This window comes from Globicephala melas, chromosome 11, assembly GCF_963455315.2.
Source record: "Globicephala melas chromosome 11, mGloMel1.2, whole genome shotgun sequence".
Taxonomy (NCBI): domain Eukaryota; kingdom Metazoa; phylum Chordata; class Mammalia; order Artiodactyla; family Delphinidae; genus Globicephala; species Globicephala melas.
In genome coordinates this window covers 44,973,462-44,986,672 of record NC_083324.2, presented here as the reverse complement: position 1 = coordinate 44,986,672, position 13,211 = coordinate 44,973,462, and the positions used below count along the sequence as shown (strand labels likewise).

The 13,211-nt window shown below is 45.8% G+C and overlaps 1 protein-coding gene and 1 pseudogene across 14 annotated transcripts in view; one reads left to right on the top strand and one right to left on the bottom strand.

Moving 5' to 3' along the window:
* TRAK1 (trafficking kinesin protein 1) overlaps positions 1-13,211 on the bottom strand; it is a 104,555-nt gene that overhangs the window by 56,039 nt on the left and 35,305 nt on the right. The window contains exon 1 of one of the 14 annotated variants that reach the window (XM_060308611.2): positions 7,475-7,839. The exons of 11 other annotated variants lie outside the window; for them this stretch is intronic. In XM_060308611.2, the coding sequence (XP_060164594.1) occupies positions 7,475-7,538 (64 nt within the window). In that variant the 5' untranslated portion in view covers positions 7,539-7,839. Of the gene's footprint in view, positions 1-7,474; positions 7,840-13,211 lie in introns of those variants that run through there. 2 more of the 14 variants (XM_060308612.2, XM_060308613.2) reach the window with 2 other exon arrangements.
* Positions 11,877-12,529, top strand: LOC115846909 (hypoxanthine-guanine phosphoribosyltransferase pseudogene; annotated as a pseudogene).

Sequence of the window (13,211 nt, the reverse complement as noted above, 5' to 3'; positions counted from 1 at the left end):
TGTATACACAGCCCAATTTATAAAGATCTTTTCTAATGGCAGGATAAGGGGAAAAAAATCTACAGCCTAATAGTTTGCAAAGTTGCCTGAGAAAAGAATCAAGTTTTATTGCACATCTCACGACCAATTCCTCTACACGGTTTGATTTTGCCTGTAACAGTGAAATGGCAGGTCCTTCCATCAAACGCACTGAAAGGTGGCCCGAAGCAATGGTGTCTCAGAGAATCATGGCACATTCTACAATTCCTTTGCTTCAGCCACCTCCCCGCTACACTGTGGCACGTCTCCCTGCTCCTAAAAGCTATACCAGCAGACCTACACCACCTCTCTGCCCAGTCACCTCCCTCAGGTAACCAAGGGGGCCTTTAGCAGAGGCCAGATCGTCAGCAAGAATTCTCTGCACAAGTTCAGGAACCAGGTCTCGTCCATCTTTAAATCCTCAGGGCTGCAGATCCTGCTAAGTCGGCTAAAAATGTCTGCTAAACTGAATCGCTACCTCCATAAAAACCAACAGAAGACCACAGACCAGTGTCTATAAATACAAAACCAGAATAGAATAAAGATTTTATTAAGAAATTAACACCTAGAGACATACTCGTTGCCAGGTTACTTTTCTGGAACCTGAAAATGATTGCTACATTTTAGGATGATAAAAATGTGTTCTTTGTAAAACGTAGGGTCAGGGCTTCCCTGGTGGCGCAGTGGTTGAGAGTCCGCCTGCCGATGCAGGGGACACGGGTTCGTGCCCCGGTCTGGGAGGATCCCACATGCCACGGAGCGGTTGGGCCCGTGAGCCATGGCCGCTGAGCCTGCGCGTCCGGAGCCTGTGCTCCGCAACAGGAGAGGCCACAACAGTGAGAGGCCCGCGTACCACAAAAAAAAAAAAAAAAGTAGGGTCAGTAGAAATTCAGTAGCAGGGAGTTCAAAATCACATTTCGAAAATCTTCATAAGCTTTAAATACAATGTTTATAAAGGCAGACACTCAGGGGAAAAAAATCGTTCTTTAACGATTGGGGCTTGTTAACTCAATGCAAAGGACAGTGAGTCTGAAGCTCTGGGAGGGGAGGGAGGGAGGGAGGAAGCTCCACTGTGCATTATTCATTCCGCGAGTATCAGATTGACTATAAGATGTGCAGGCTAGTGGGAGGGGCTGTAGTATATATAAATGAAAAAAAAAGCTGATTTCATATATTTGAAAATACTTTTAAGTGATTTTACTCATAACCAGTTGGTTATACTCATCTTTTAACTCAATTCTAGGCTACCTTTAGCAAATGATGTTCAAGTCTCTATATATTATATAATTAAAGTATATATACATGTAAATTAAAAGATAAATTTAGGACATGGCATTGTGAACACAAGAGCATCCTAGCCTCCCCATGTCACCCCATTTCTCTCATTCTTCGGGGTACTCCCCACCTCAAACCCTTCCTCCTTCCCTCCCTCCCTCTGCAGGGGTGTGAGGGAATTCTCCAACCTCATCCCCATCTGCATTCACTTCAAGGTTAAAGGCAGAGATGGGACAAAGTGTACCTTCTCTGAGAGAACAGCTTTCCAAAAGTCAAAGCAGAACAGACCCCTAAAGACCAGCACGAAAGCCCGGGAATCCCTGTGCCAGGTGACGGATGGACCATGGGACATGGACATGGGAGGTGGAGCTGAGGGTGGCCCAGCTTACCCCGGACAGTCAAGCAGCGACAGTGTGTGCTGTCCCAGAAGTAAGGACTAGAGCCGTGGCCCAGAGCAGGGGCGCAGGGCACGGGTTCTGACCCACGTCCGGGAACGTTCAAGGCCACAGAAGGCAAGTGGCACTCGCCTCCCTCCAATCAGAGGGAGCTCTTCCTGTGAGTGTCCTCTCCAGATTTATTCTGCACACCCCACAGAAGTCCACCCTCCGCTGCCCAAAGAGTGGTCACGAGCCACTAGGGCTATTTACATTGAAATCTCTATTGATTAAAATTAAATAAAATCCAAAATTCAGTGGCAGTAGCCACATTTCAGATGCTCCATAGCCACATGGGGCTAGTGGCTACCAAACTGGACAGCACAGAACGTTTCCATCATCACAGAAAGTCCCACTGGACAGGCACGCCCAAGGATGCCCCTCGTCTTCAGACATGAACTTGATGCTCCTCAGCCAGCTTGACCTGCTTTTCCCCTGCAACCTGTTCCCGCTGACACCCCCTCACCCTCTGCCAAGAGTCTCCTTCCCCTCTGTATCCCATGCATTCTGCTCCTCTCCACGAGCCTCCCTGTCCTTTTACTTCTCTGCCTGTACAGAGCAGGGTGGCCCGTCACTGAGGGTCACTTCCCCAAGGCCCTTACTTATGCTATTTTAAAAAAATAAATGAGAAACACAAAGCTTGGGCTCTAAGCTCCCTCTGGCCCTCTCACCAGTCCTCTAGTCCTCCGCTTCCACATCTGAGGGAGGACGTTATCTCTGCTTTACCAAAGTTGCTGATAAAAATGTACAGCTACGTCATACATTTACATTTAGTTCTTTTTTTTTTTTTTTTTAAATCATCTTAACAGCCATTCAGAAGACTGCTGAGTTGGAAAGGGAAAGTCAGCCTCTACCTCCAATGGTGCGTCCCACAATAAACACACATGAAAAATGGGGCCTGTTTACATGTCTGAACACAAGTGCAGGAAAGTTAGAAAAGCATCTCAAAAGCCTAGTAACAGTTTTTCAATTAATGCTTAAAATACCTCTGACAAAACTTCGCTCGCAAACCAGCCACCCTGAGCCTGGGTGACATTTTAGAGGTCACTGCAGTCCGGGAACAGCACCCGTGCCACCTGTGTGTCATGCTGTGGGTTTTCATTATGGAATAAGAAGTCCTAAAAACAACCACTGCGCAATCTGCCTGAGTGTCCCCATTTATAAAACCAGTATGAATTAGACCACCTCCTGCTGTGACATTCAAACCTATAATGTTGTAAAAGGGGACACGACGGTGGATGATTACAAAAGAGATTGCAGCAAGAAACAGGTGGTCAAGATACTACACCTGTTTTTTTTTTCTGGCTGCGCTGCACAGCTTGTGGGATCTTAGTTCCCCGACCAGGGACTGGATCTGCGTCCTCAGCATGAAAGCGTGGAGTCCTAACCGCTGGACCCCCAGGGAATTCCCAAGATACTATACCGTGTTCAAAATACCAATTACCTTTTGAAAGGGATTTTTAAAAAGAACTTAATAACTAGTACTATTTCTGAAAAAATAAAATTAAGCACTGGCCTGGCACTTAGCCGATCACAAAGAGTTTTTACTTTATTTACACACATTACCCTCCTTCGCGATGGTTCTGGCCAACGTAGTTACCCCCATTTGCCAGATGAGAAAGCTGGGTTGACAGAGGCTCACTGGGGTCCCAGGATGTACCCAACCACTGGTAAAAAGAAACAACAGGCCCCAAATGGAGTTGCTCGTGCTAAGCCCCAGGGCAGCCAACCAAGACTTAATACCTGACCTAAACGCAGTTTCAGCCTCTCCCAGGAATGGAGTCTTAACCAGTCCGTCTGGAATTTCCCGGTCAGCAGTAATGAGGTAATCTGCCCGATAGACCCCATCCATCCCCCAAAGAAAGAGAGATAATCTGCTTTTTCCCTGTCCCTGCTCCCATCTGTCTATAAAAGCCTTCCATTTTATACAGCTCCTCAGAGATCCTTTCTACTTGCTAGACGGGATGCTGCTCAATTCATGAATCGCTGAAGAAAGCCAATTTGATCTTTATATTTATCCGTTGAGTTTTGCTTTTTAACACCACACAGCCATGCAGAATGCAAAACAGGCCCCAAAGGCAGACTCCAGGCCAGCACTCTTTTCTGGCATTCTACCTATTTCTAGAATAACTACAAAAGTGCACTCCAGGGCTTCCCTGGTGGTGCAGTGGTTGAGAATCTGCCTGCTAATGCAGGGGACACGGGTTCGAGCCCTGGTCGGGGAGGATCCCACGTGCCGCGGAGCAACTAGGCCCGTGAGCCACAACTACTGAGCCTGTGCGTCTGGAGCCTGTGCTCCACAACAAGAGAGGCCGCGATAGTGAGAGGCCCTCGCACCACGATGAAGAGTGACCCCGCTTGCCACAACTAGAGAAAGCCCACGCACAGAAACGAAGACCCAACACAGCAAAAATAAATTAATTAATAAACTCCTACCCCCAACATCTTCTTTTAAAAAAAAAAGTGCACTCCATTTCTTTAACTTAGGGACATATATAATTGAACCCAAGCCTTTCTGAAAATTAAAAAAGCCTCACACTCTTTATAAGCATACTTTTTTTAAGTGACCAGTGTAGCCAAGAAACAACATAGGATTTCGTGACAGACATAAAGAATTATCTTCCAGACCCCTGTGCCCAGGAATGGTCTCCACTCACACTGGCATAGTTTCCCAAACACACCTGATGTAAGGAATCACCGAAAGCGTGCACTAAAGATTCAGATTTCTCAGGGCCTCTCCTGGTCTGGAGTTAGTCTGGGAATCTGCTTTTTTAATAAGCGAAGGATTGCCATTATTTGCCAGCTTTTAGAGGTTCCTGCAATGAGAGGTGGGACACAGCCAACGTAGGTAACCAGGACCCTGTTTGACGCTACAGTTGTTGTTGTTGTTTTTTTCATTTTTATTGGAGTAGAGTTGATTTACAGTGTTGTGTTAGTTTCAGGTGTACAGCAAAGTGACTCAGTTATACATATACCTATATCCACTCTTTCTGATGCTAGAGTTTAAATGGTAAACACTGAGTACATGTGTGAAAATTCTGCAAAGACCACTGCTGTACTCTGTTGATCGCTAGCTATTTCAAACCTCTAAAAATTACCTTAAGGTATTGGGCAATCAACCCCTCCAATTTCCTACTATTCTAAGCCCCTGCCCCATACCCCTTGTTTGGGCAGTAGTGGGGGACACAGAGTATTAGACTCCACAACTAAAACTGATTAAGGGGGAAGGATACAATCAGTGGACTGAATAAAGCTCTCCTAAACCTCAAAGAGAAAAGAGAAAAGCAGCCATTTCTTAATTCCACCTTTAAAAGAGGGGTCTCTAATCATCCTGCAATCTATATTCCCACCCATATGTATTACTTTTTCGGTACTCACCCTGCAATTTAAGTGCGAGTCGGTAACTCTGACATAAATGATGATTTTGCATCTTTTTCAAAACATATGACTTATCTTTTGTTATTAGTATGGAAAGTTCCCTAGAAGCTTCCCTCACTAAAGATTCGAATGGCAAATAACAAGAGAGACAAAGCAACGCTGTGTGTCTAACTCCTACCTGGCCTCCTCACCAGGAAGTTCAGGACCAGGAGATGAAAGGGTTACTCAAAGACTGATTTGCAATTTTAAAGATGCATAAACACAAAGGCAAATTGCCTTCGTTTCCAGACTAACCTGCCGAGGTCAGGAAAGAACCCTAGTTAGACACGTATAAACAAGTAACGACAACATTAGCATATTCTTGAATTCCACCCCCTTTTGTGGGGTTTCCTAAACCAGATTAGTTCTGAGCTTCCATTCCTTTAATTCCCTGCTTTACTTAACTATCTTTAAAACGAAATGTAACGGGGATTACGAAAATGTCAGTTGCCACAGTAAATTCCGTCCCAGTGGCCTTCTCTGCTTCATCTAAATTGGGATGGAGGATAAAGGCAAGTATTTTACTCAACATAATTCCGACAGTAATTGCAATCAACATTTATTTACCCTTGGACAGATGAGCTGCCTCTTCTTCCATTTTCCTTTTCTGCTGGAAGAAGAGAGATCTGGCTGCCTCGGGGCCAAAAGACTCAACTGAGAAATGGCTGGGTAAGAAAATCCTTCCGATAGACACTCAGATAAGAGCAGGCCTCCTCTCACCCTTCAGATTAACCACCGAGAGTGACTGGCTTCATTTCCTCAGACAAGAGTGTAAACAGAGCTGGACGGTGTCGCAATTGGGTCAAGACAGTAAGAAACCTTCCTCCCTCACTTCCAGGATGGCTCCGTGGGAGCCATGGCCACACCCAGTGCATCCCCGGGCTGTGAGACAGGGCCTCTGCTGTAACCAATGCTCCGTGACCCTGTGGTCCATACTTTAAAAAGTTATGGAGGGTTCAGCGAGTCACAAATCACCAAGAAAACTTCAAGAGGTCAATGATGGATTCTGAAAAGAAGCACCCCTATAATTGCCTCCTGGAGTTGGGTAATAGGATGGGAACTTGCTTCAAGAATAATATACCCCAAAGAGAAAAAACTGAGTCATCTTTTCCCCTCATGACCCTGGAAGTTGCCCACCATCATCATTACTCAGGATGTTTAAAGATGCACAGGGACTCAACATGGCAAGGTCTTCATCTAATGCTTGGGGATGGTGGGGCTCAGCTAGGGAAGTTTCTCAGCACATTTAAATATCCATTCACCCCCACTAAGAAAGGCTCTTGGCCCTTTTCCTGCAGCCCATAGTCAAGGCACAAATCAGCAGATAACGAGGTAATTATGTAGTTCTTAGCTTACTAATGAGGTCAGGTCCCAGCCTGTTACATCATTCAGGTTAATCAAATGTAGTCATGTTAGAGAGACTGAAACTCCAGATTCAATTAAAAACCAGATAGTTACCTTACCTATTACTGGCTCGTGTGAGGCTGGGAACGTATCATCACTGGGGGAATGGACCCTCTAAGTATATATATTAATTGTGTCCTTTTTGTGTGTGTCTACGTAAAGGCATAGATTGAGTCACTTTAAAGAAGAAATTAAAGACGACAGGTTAACTGTGTCATATACAATTTGATGCAAACAGCACAGGAGCCCGAGGCTCCTCCCCTGTAGCCTGAGAATGCACCTCAGTGCAATTTCCTGATGCCTAGAACCTCCTGAGGCCGATCCAGCCACATAAACTCCACCCAGTCTCCTCTGGAATGTGCCACACCCTCCCTGCACACACAGCGGAGGATACAGGCTCTTCCAGCCCCTCCCAACATCTCCCACCCCCATCTCTGGGAGCCCACAAGGAAAATTCATTTGACTTGTCTGCCAGGTGGGAGGCTGCTTCTGCCTTTTCTCCAGCCTCCCCTGTGCCCCCAAGTCTGGGCTCAGAAACGGGTGGATTCTCCCAGGGCAGAGGACCACTTCCTGAAGACACTAGTCCCTGAACCCTAACGAGGACCACATCTCCACTTGCGCGCGCGCGCGCGCACACACACACACACACGCATCACCCCAGAGAGAATCCAATCACACTGAAGTGTGATGTTCACAAGCCCATCACACACCAACACCACCTCCAAACTGCCAAGGAGCCTCCCACAATCACGAGCCCTGCCCACCTGCTGTCTCCACCATGCCTTCGCAAGGGTCAGAGCCATGCGGTGCTGGTCCCGTGGCCCTCCTTCTTCCCGTCTCCCCAGGAAGATTCCAGGACACCCCCTCCCCCGAAGGAGACAATGGCCCTACACATCCCCGCTCTGTTCTGCAGGAGTCATAATTACCGTCCGAGCATTCTTCATAATACCAGTCTAGTTCATAATAATCCGCTTCGATAAATTTCTGCATAGTCAGTATTCTTGCAGAGGAGAGAATGCACTTCACGGCGCCATCGACGTCAAGTGAAACGCTGCCATGCCTCCCCGCCCTTCCAAAACACTGGGCAGAAGAGCGTCCCAAAACACGCCAGAATTAAGCTGTGCATTCTTAATGACAGTCTGGAGCCAAAACAGAAAAGGGGAAGTGAAAAGAAAAATTGTGGAGGGTCGGAGGAGCAGAAAGAAAGGCAATTTGCAGAGCTATCAGAGACCCTGGCAGCCCCGCTAATAAAGCGGCACCAGCCAGCAGCCCTGAATGGGAGTAGCCAGAATCGTCCTATCCAGAAGCACAGAAGGTGACGTCAGGGACACACACCACCACCCTGAGGTCTCACTCCAGCCTCGCCTCCCGCTCCCGCTCATCTTTCAATCTCACAGTTGCCATAGAAACAGGCCGGCTCTGAAAAATGATGCAGAGATGGAGGAAATGTCTTCCAAGGATGCTGGGAGCAGGGGCTGAGAGGTGCCGCGCTGGCAGAAAGGAGGGTGCAGGTGGAAAAGGGGGGCAGCACCAGGGACCTTACCACCATCGTACCCTCCAACAAATGTCAGCACAAGTTTATTTGCTTAATTCTGGGTCACTACAGAATCTGCATTTGAAAAGGCCACCTTTAAAAATCTGCAACCATTACTTCTTTCCTCAACCTGATTTTAAACATTAAGCATGTTTTCTTAAAAATTTTAACGACCACCTAAAGGAAGTGTAAAATACTCAGAAAATGGAAACATTTTCATTTAGATACAGTCCTGTTCTCTGCTCATGCCTTTGCTCAAACTCCTAGAAAAAGAGCCTGCAACATACAAATAGAGGAGAAGGCCATTACAAAGGGGCCCGTGCAATACAATAGGCTGTTTTCATGGACATTCATATGTGTAATCAAGGTACAAAAATACACACCCGAAGGAAACAGCTCACCCTCAGGAAGGTGGTTCCCTCTGGGGAAAGAGTGAAGGAATGGGACCTTGAAACTGTACTTATAAATGCATCGGTAACGTTTTATTTATTAAAAAAAAAAGTGAAGTTAACATTTATGAGTCCTAAGTGTTTGGCATGTTTGAGATATTTCTTTTAAATGAGTAATGGGATAATTAAACAGATTTGAGACTTCCTATAAGTTAAACTCACTCCCCAAAGCAGGGTTTCTCAACCACAGCACTACTGACATTTAGGGTCAGATAATTCTTTGTTGCGGGGCGCTGTCCTGCTCTAGCAGCATCCCTGGCCTCTACCCATTTAGGTGCCAGAAGCACCACCCTCTCTCTCTGTAGATGTGACATCCAAAAATGTCTCCAGATGCTGCCGAATGACCCTTGGGAGCAAACTCTCCCTCGGAAAACCACTGCCCTAAAGCAAAACTACCTATAGAACCTCACCAGCCTGTTAGCCAGGTACTGTAACCATCTGTTGGTGGCAACAGCAACAAGTGTGGCCTTGATTCAGTTTTCCTCTTCACTTTCTACTCAAGACTGTATAATTTGTGAACGAGTAATAGTAAAAGGACCCTTCAACCACCACTGGGAGGGCAAGCTTCCTTCCTTCCACAGTGACCAAACGGGGACAATTTCCCTTTATCCTTCCAATGGCATATGATACCTCAGTGAATGAACTTGGAGGAAAAGGCATCCCTCTAGGGCAGGGCTTCCCAGGCTTTAACGAGCATGAATTACCTGGAGCTCTTGCTAAAGTGCAGATTCTGAGGCAGCAGGTCTGCAGTTGGGCCCAAGATTCTGCATTTCTAACAAGCGCCCACATAATAGCAATGCTGCTGGTCCCCAGACTACACTGGATGGCAAGGCTCTTCAATGGAATAGACAGATTGGGGTGGGGGCAGATTTTACCGTGTGTGTGTATATATGTGTGTGTGTGTGTGTGTGTGTGTGCGTATCTGCCTGTCTGTCTGTGTGTCTGGTAGAAAATTTAGAGGAAAACTATATAAGTGTGTGTGTGTGTGTGTGCGCGCGCGCGCGCGCGCGCGCGCACACCCTCCTCAGACCCTAACTTGGATACACATTTAAAATTTTCTAGGACATTCACCTAATTAAAGTCAGCAGCCAATGATTTTAATTCCTGCTGTAACTGCCCCCATTATCTGAACATATCTCATCTCTCCCTTTGGTCCTTATCATGTCTCTTCCTGGCAATGATGGCACGTCTCAAGAGCCCCACAGCAAACCACTAGGCGACCTCTCAGATGTCATTCCTCATGACAGGTGAGCTGAGGCTGGTGTCCTAAGGTTTTCCGAGACTTTATTTTTTTAAAGTTCCCTAAGGTGTTTCTAAAAAGATGATTATAGGCCTCATAAATAAACCGATCAACAGTTAACAGGTTCCTCAAAATCAGCATGTTCAACAAGTTCAATCCAATATTCGGGGTGGGGAGAGTCCAATATTAATTTTCAAAATGAAGATGTAATAAAGGAACGGGAAATGCAAACTCCACAAAGCATCATAGAAAAGTTAGGTGCAGTTAGAAACCCCTTAAACAAAGGCTGGGCCCATTTACCTCACAGTGCTACAAGTTTCAAAAATATTTTATTCATCCCACATCACCATAAAAGCAAAAAATCAACGGATGGATGGATGGATGGATGGTCAACTAATGGCAGGCAGTTTAGCTTCATAGCTAAGAGCGGAGCTTCTGGAGTTGGGCGGCCTGAAGTTTGGTCCAGGATCCTCATTTCCCGTCTCTGTGACTTCTTAGACACCTGAGTCTTATCTGCTCAATGGGGTGACTATACCTGCCGCATAGATGGGGCGAGGCGTTAATTAATTAATGCATGGCAGAGCACTTAGCACAGTGCCTTGGGACAAAGTGAGTTTGCGATAAATGTTAGTTGGGATCATCTTCATCACTCTAATTCCCTAAAAAAGGAAACAAGCCAGTATGAGCAATTAAAAACAGAGTACAATTTTCTAAGCTGTAATTAGGGAAATGAGGTAGAAACGTCATTTATTAGCTTTTCCCAGCATAATTCATTAGAAGGCATTGAGTTCACAGTAATGAGCAGAAGTGGCAATCTGGGGGTGGGGTGAGGCCATTTACAAATTACTGAACACAACTTACATCAAATCCGAAGACTGCATATACCCAATTGACTTTTTTTAAAAAATTAATTAATTATTTATTTTTGGGAGCTGCGTTGGGTCTTTGTTGCTGCACGCGGGCTTTCCCTAGTTGCAGCGAGCGGGGGCTACTCTTCGTTGAGGTGCGCGGGCTTCACATTGCGGTGGCCTCTCTTGTTGCGGAGCACGGGCTCTAGGCGCACGGGCTTCAGTAGTTGTGGCTCGTGGGCTCTAGAGCGCAGGCTCAGTAGTTGTGGCGCACGGGCTAAGCTGCTTTGCAGCATGTGGGATCTTCTCAGACCAGGGATGGAACATGTGTCCCCTGCATTGGCAGGCAGATTCTTAACCACTGCGCCACGAGGGAAGTCTCCCAATTTACTTTCTTAGAAAATGCGAAAGAAAGCAGAATGTGTATGAATAAGGAAACAGCATCATTTATGGGTGAATTTTATGGGCCTTGAGCAAATTTTAAATTGAACCTCTATACCAAAACTGCCATGTGATAGGCTTAGAAGGATGCAGTAATCCATCCACAACTCTGCAGAGATGGTTCCGAGGTTAAAATACAGGTTTCTCTGCCTTCAAATCCACACTTTCCTCCAACATTCCCACGACTCGAGAGAGTTACAGCCCTTCCTTGGCCCAGGCTTACTGCAGCTGAAAAAGCACCTCCTCCTCCGATGTTCCTGGGCTCCCCCCCATCACTGCCCCACCCCAGGAGGATCAGGAATCAGGACTGGTCCCAGGAGCAGCCTCAGAGAAGACACCCTCACTCACCCTCATGTTCACACAACACTATTTAAGAAATGCTGACTGCACATCAGACAACAGCCCTTTACAGCTCACTCACGCCTCAGACCCCTGCTACCTAATATCCCCTCATTGGGCAGACAAGGAAAGGGGGCTCAGAAAGTTGAACTCACTCGACCAGGATCACTCAGCAAAAATCAAGAGCAACTGAATCCAAACCGGGCACCAACCACCTCCAAAGCCTTTTCTGTTTATAATTGAGAAAACAGGCCTGGGCTCTGAGCAGCGGCGGCCGGAGCGCTGGGGCGGGCCGCTCTGCTTTCCCAACGCCTCCCGCCGCGCCGCCGCCTCCTGCTCGGCCAGCCGCCGGCTTCTCCTCCCCAGACGGCCCTCAGCCCGCACGCCAGCCGGCTCCGTTACGGCGACCCGCAGTCCCAGCGTCGTGATTAGTGATGATGCACCAGGTTATGACCTAGATTTATTCTGTAGACCTAATCAGTATGCTGAGGATTTGGAAAAGGTTTTTATTCCTCATGGACTAATTATGGACAGGGCGGAACGGCTGGCTCGAGATGTGATGAAGGAGATGGGAGGCCATCACATTGTGGCCCTCTGTGTGCTCAAGGGGGGCTATAAATTCTTTGTTGACCTGCTGGATAACATCAAATGAACAGAAATAGTGATAGATCTAGACCTTTGACTGTAGATTTCAACAGACTGAAGAGCTCCTGTAATGACTAGTCAACAGGTGACATAAAAGTAATTGGTGGAGATGATCTCTCAACTTTAACTGGGAAGAATGTCTTGACAGTTGACGATATAATTGACACTGGCAAAACAATGCAAACCTTGCTTTCCTTGGTCAAGCAGCATAATCCAAAGATGGTCAAGGCTGCAAGCTTGCTGGTGAAAAGGACCCCTCGAAGTGCTGGATATAGACCAGACTTTGTTGGATTTGAAATTCCAGACAAGTCTGTTGTAGGATATGCCCTTGACTACAATGAATACTTCAGGAATTTGAATCATGTTTGTCATTAGCGAAACTGGAAAAGCAAAATACAAAACCTAAGATGAGAGTTCAAGTTGAGTTTGGAAACATCTGGAGTCCCACTGAAATCACCAGGAAAATGATCAAATGTTCTAGTTCTGTGGCCAGCTGCTTAGTAGAGCTTACTGAATGTATCCTCTAAGAATTTTATCCGTTTTGTATTTTAGAAAGGTCAGTGGCTGCATCCGCGAACTCTTTATTTGCACTATGAGCCTATAGACTCTCAGTTCCCTTTGGGTGGGTTGTTGTTTGACTTGTGAATGAGAAATCGCTTAAACCACACCACTATTTAATGACAATATTGAAATTGTATCTGTAAGAAACATTTAAAGAGAAGAATATATTAGTTTTTTAATTGGTATTTTAACTTTTATATATTCAGGAAAGAACAGAAGTGATTGAATATTGTTAATTATACCACTGTGCGTTTAGAAAAGAAGCAGTCAGTTTCATATCAGTGACAGCATTTAGAGGTATCGTCATGTCGGATAAACCATATGTCCTGGAATTATTTTAGTAGGTTTCAGTAGTATTAACTGTATTTTCCCGTTTGTTCAGATTATTTCTGGCGAATCTTTGTCAACAGTTCCTTTTAAATACGGGTCAGTAAGTTCTAAAAACCTACCACTTTTTGAAGTCTTCAATGTAAAAATCCTTAAAATAAAGGCTGTCTCTTTAAAAGAAAAAAAATAATTGAGAAAACATTCAAGGAGTATTTACAAATAAAATTTGAAAGAAAAAAAAAGAAGGGGTAGAATTAAAGGAGATAACTCAAGTTGGCA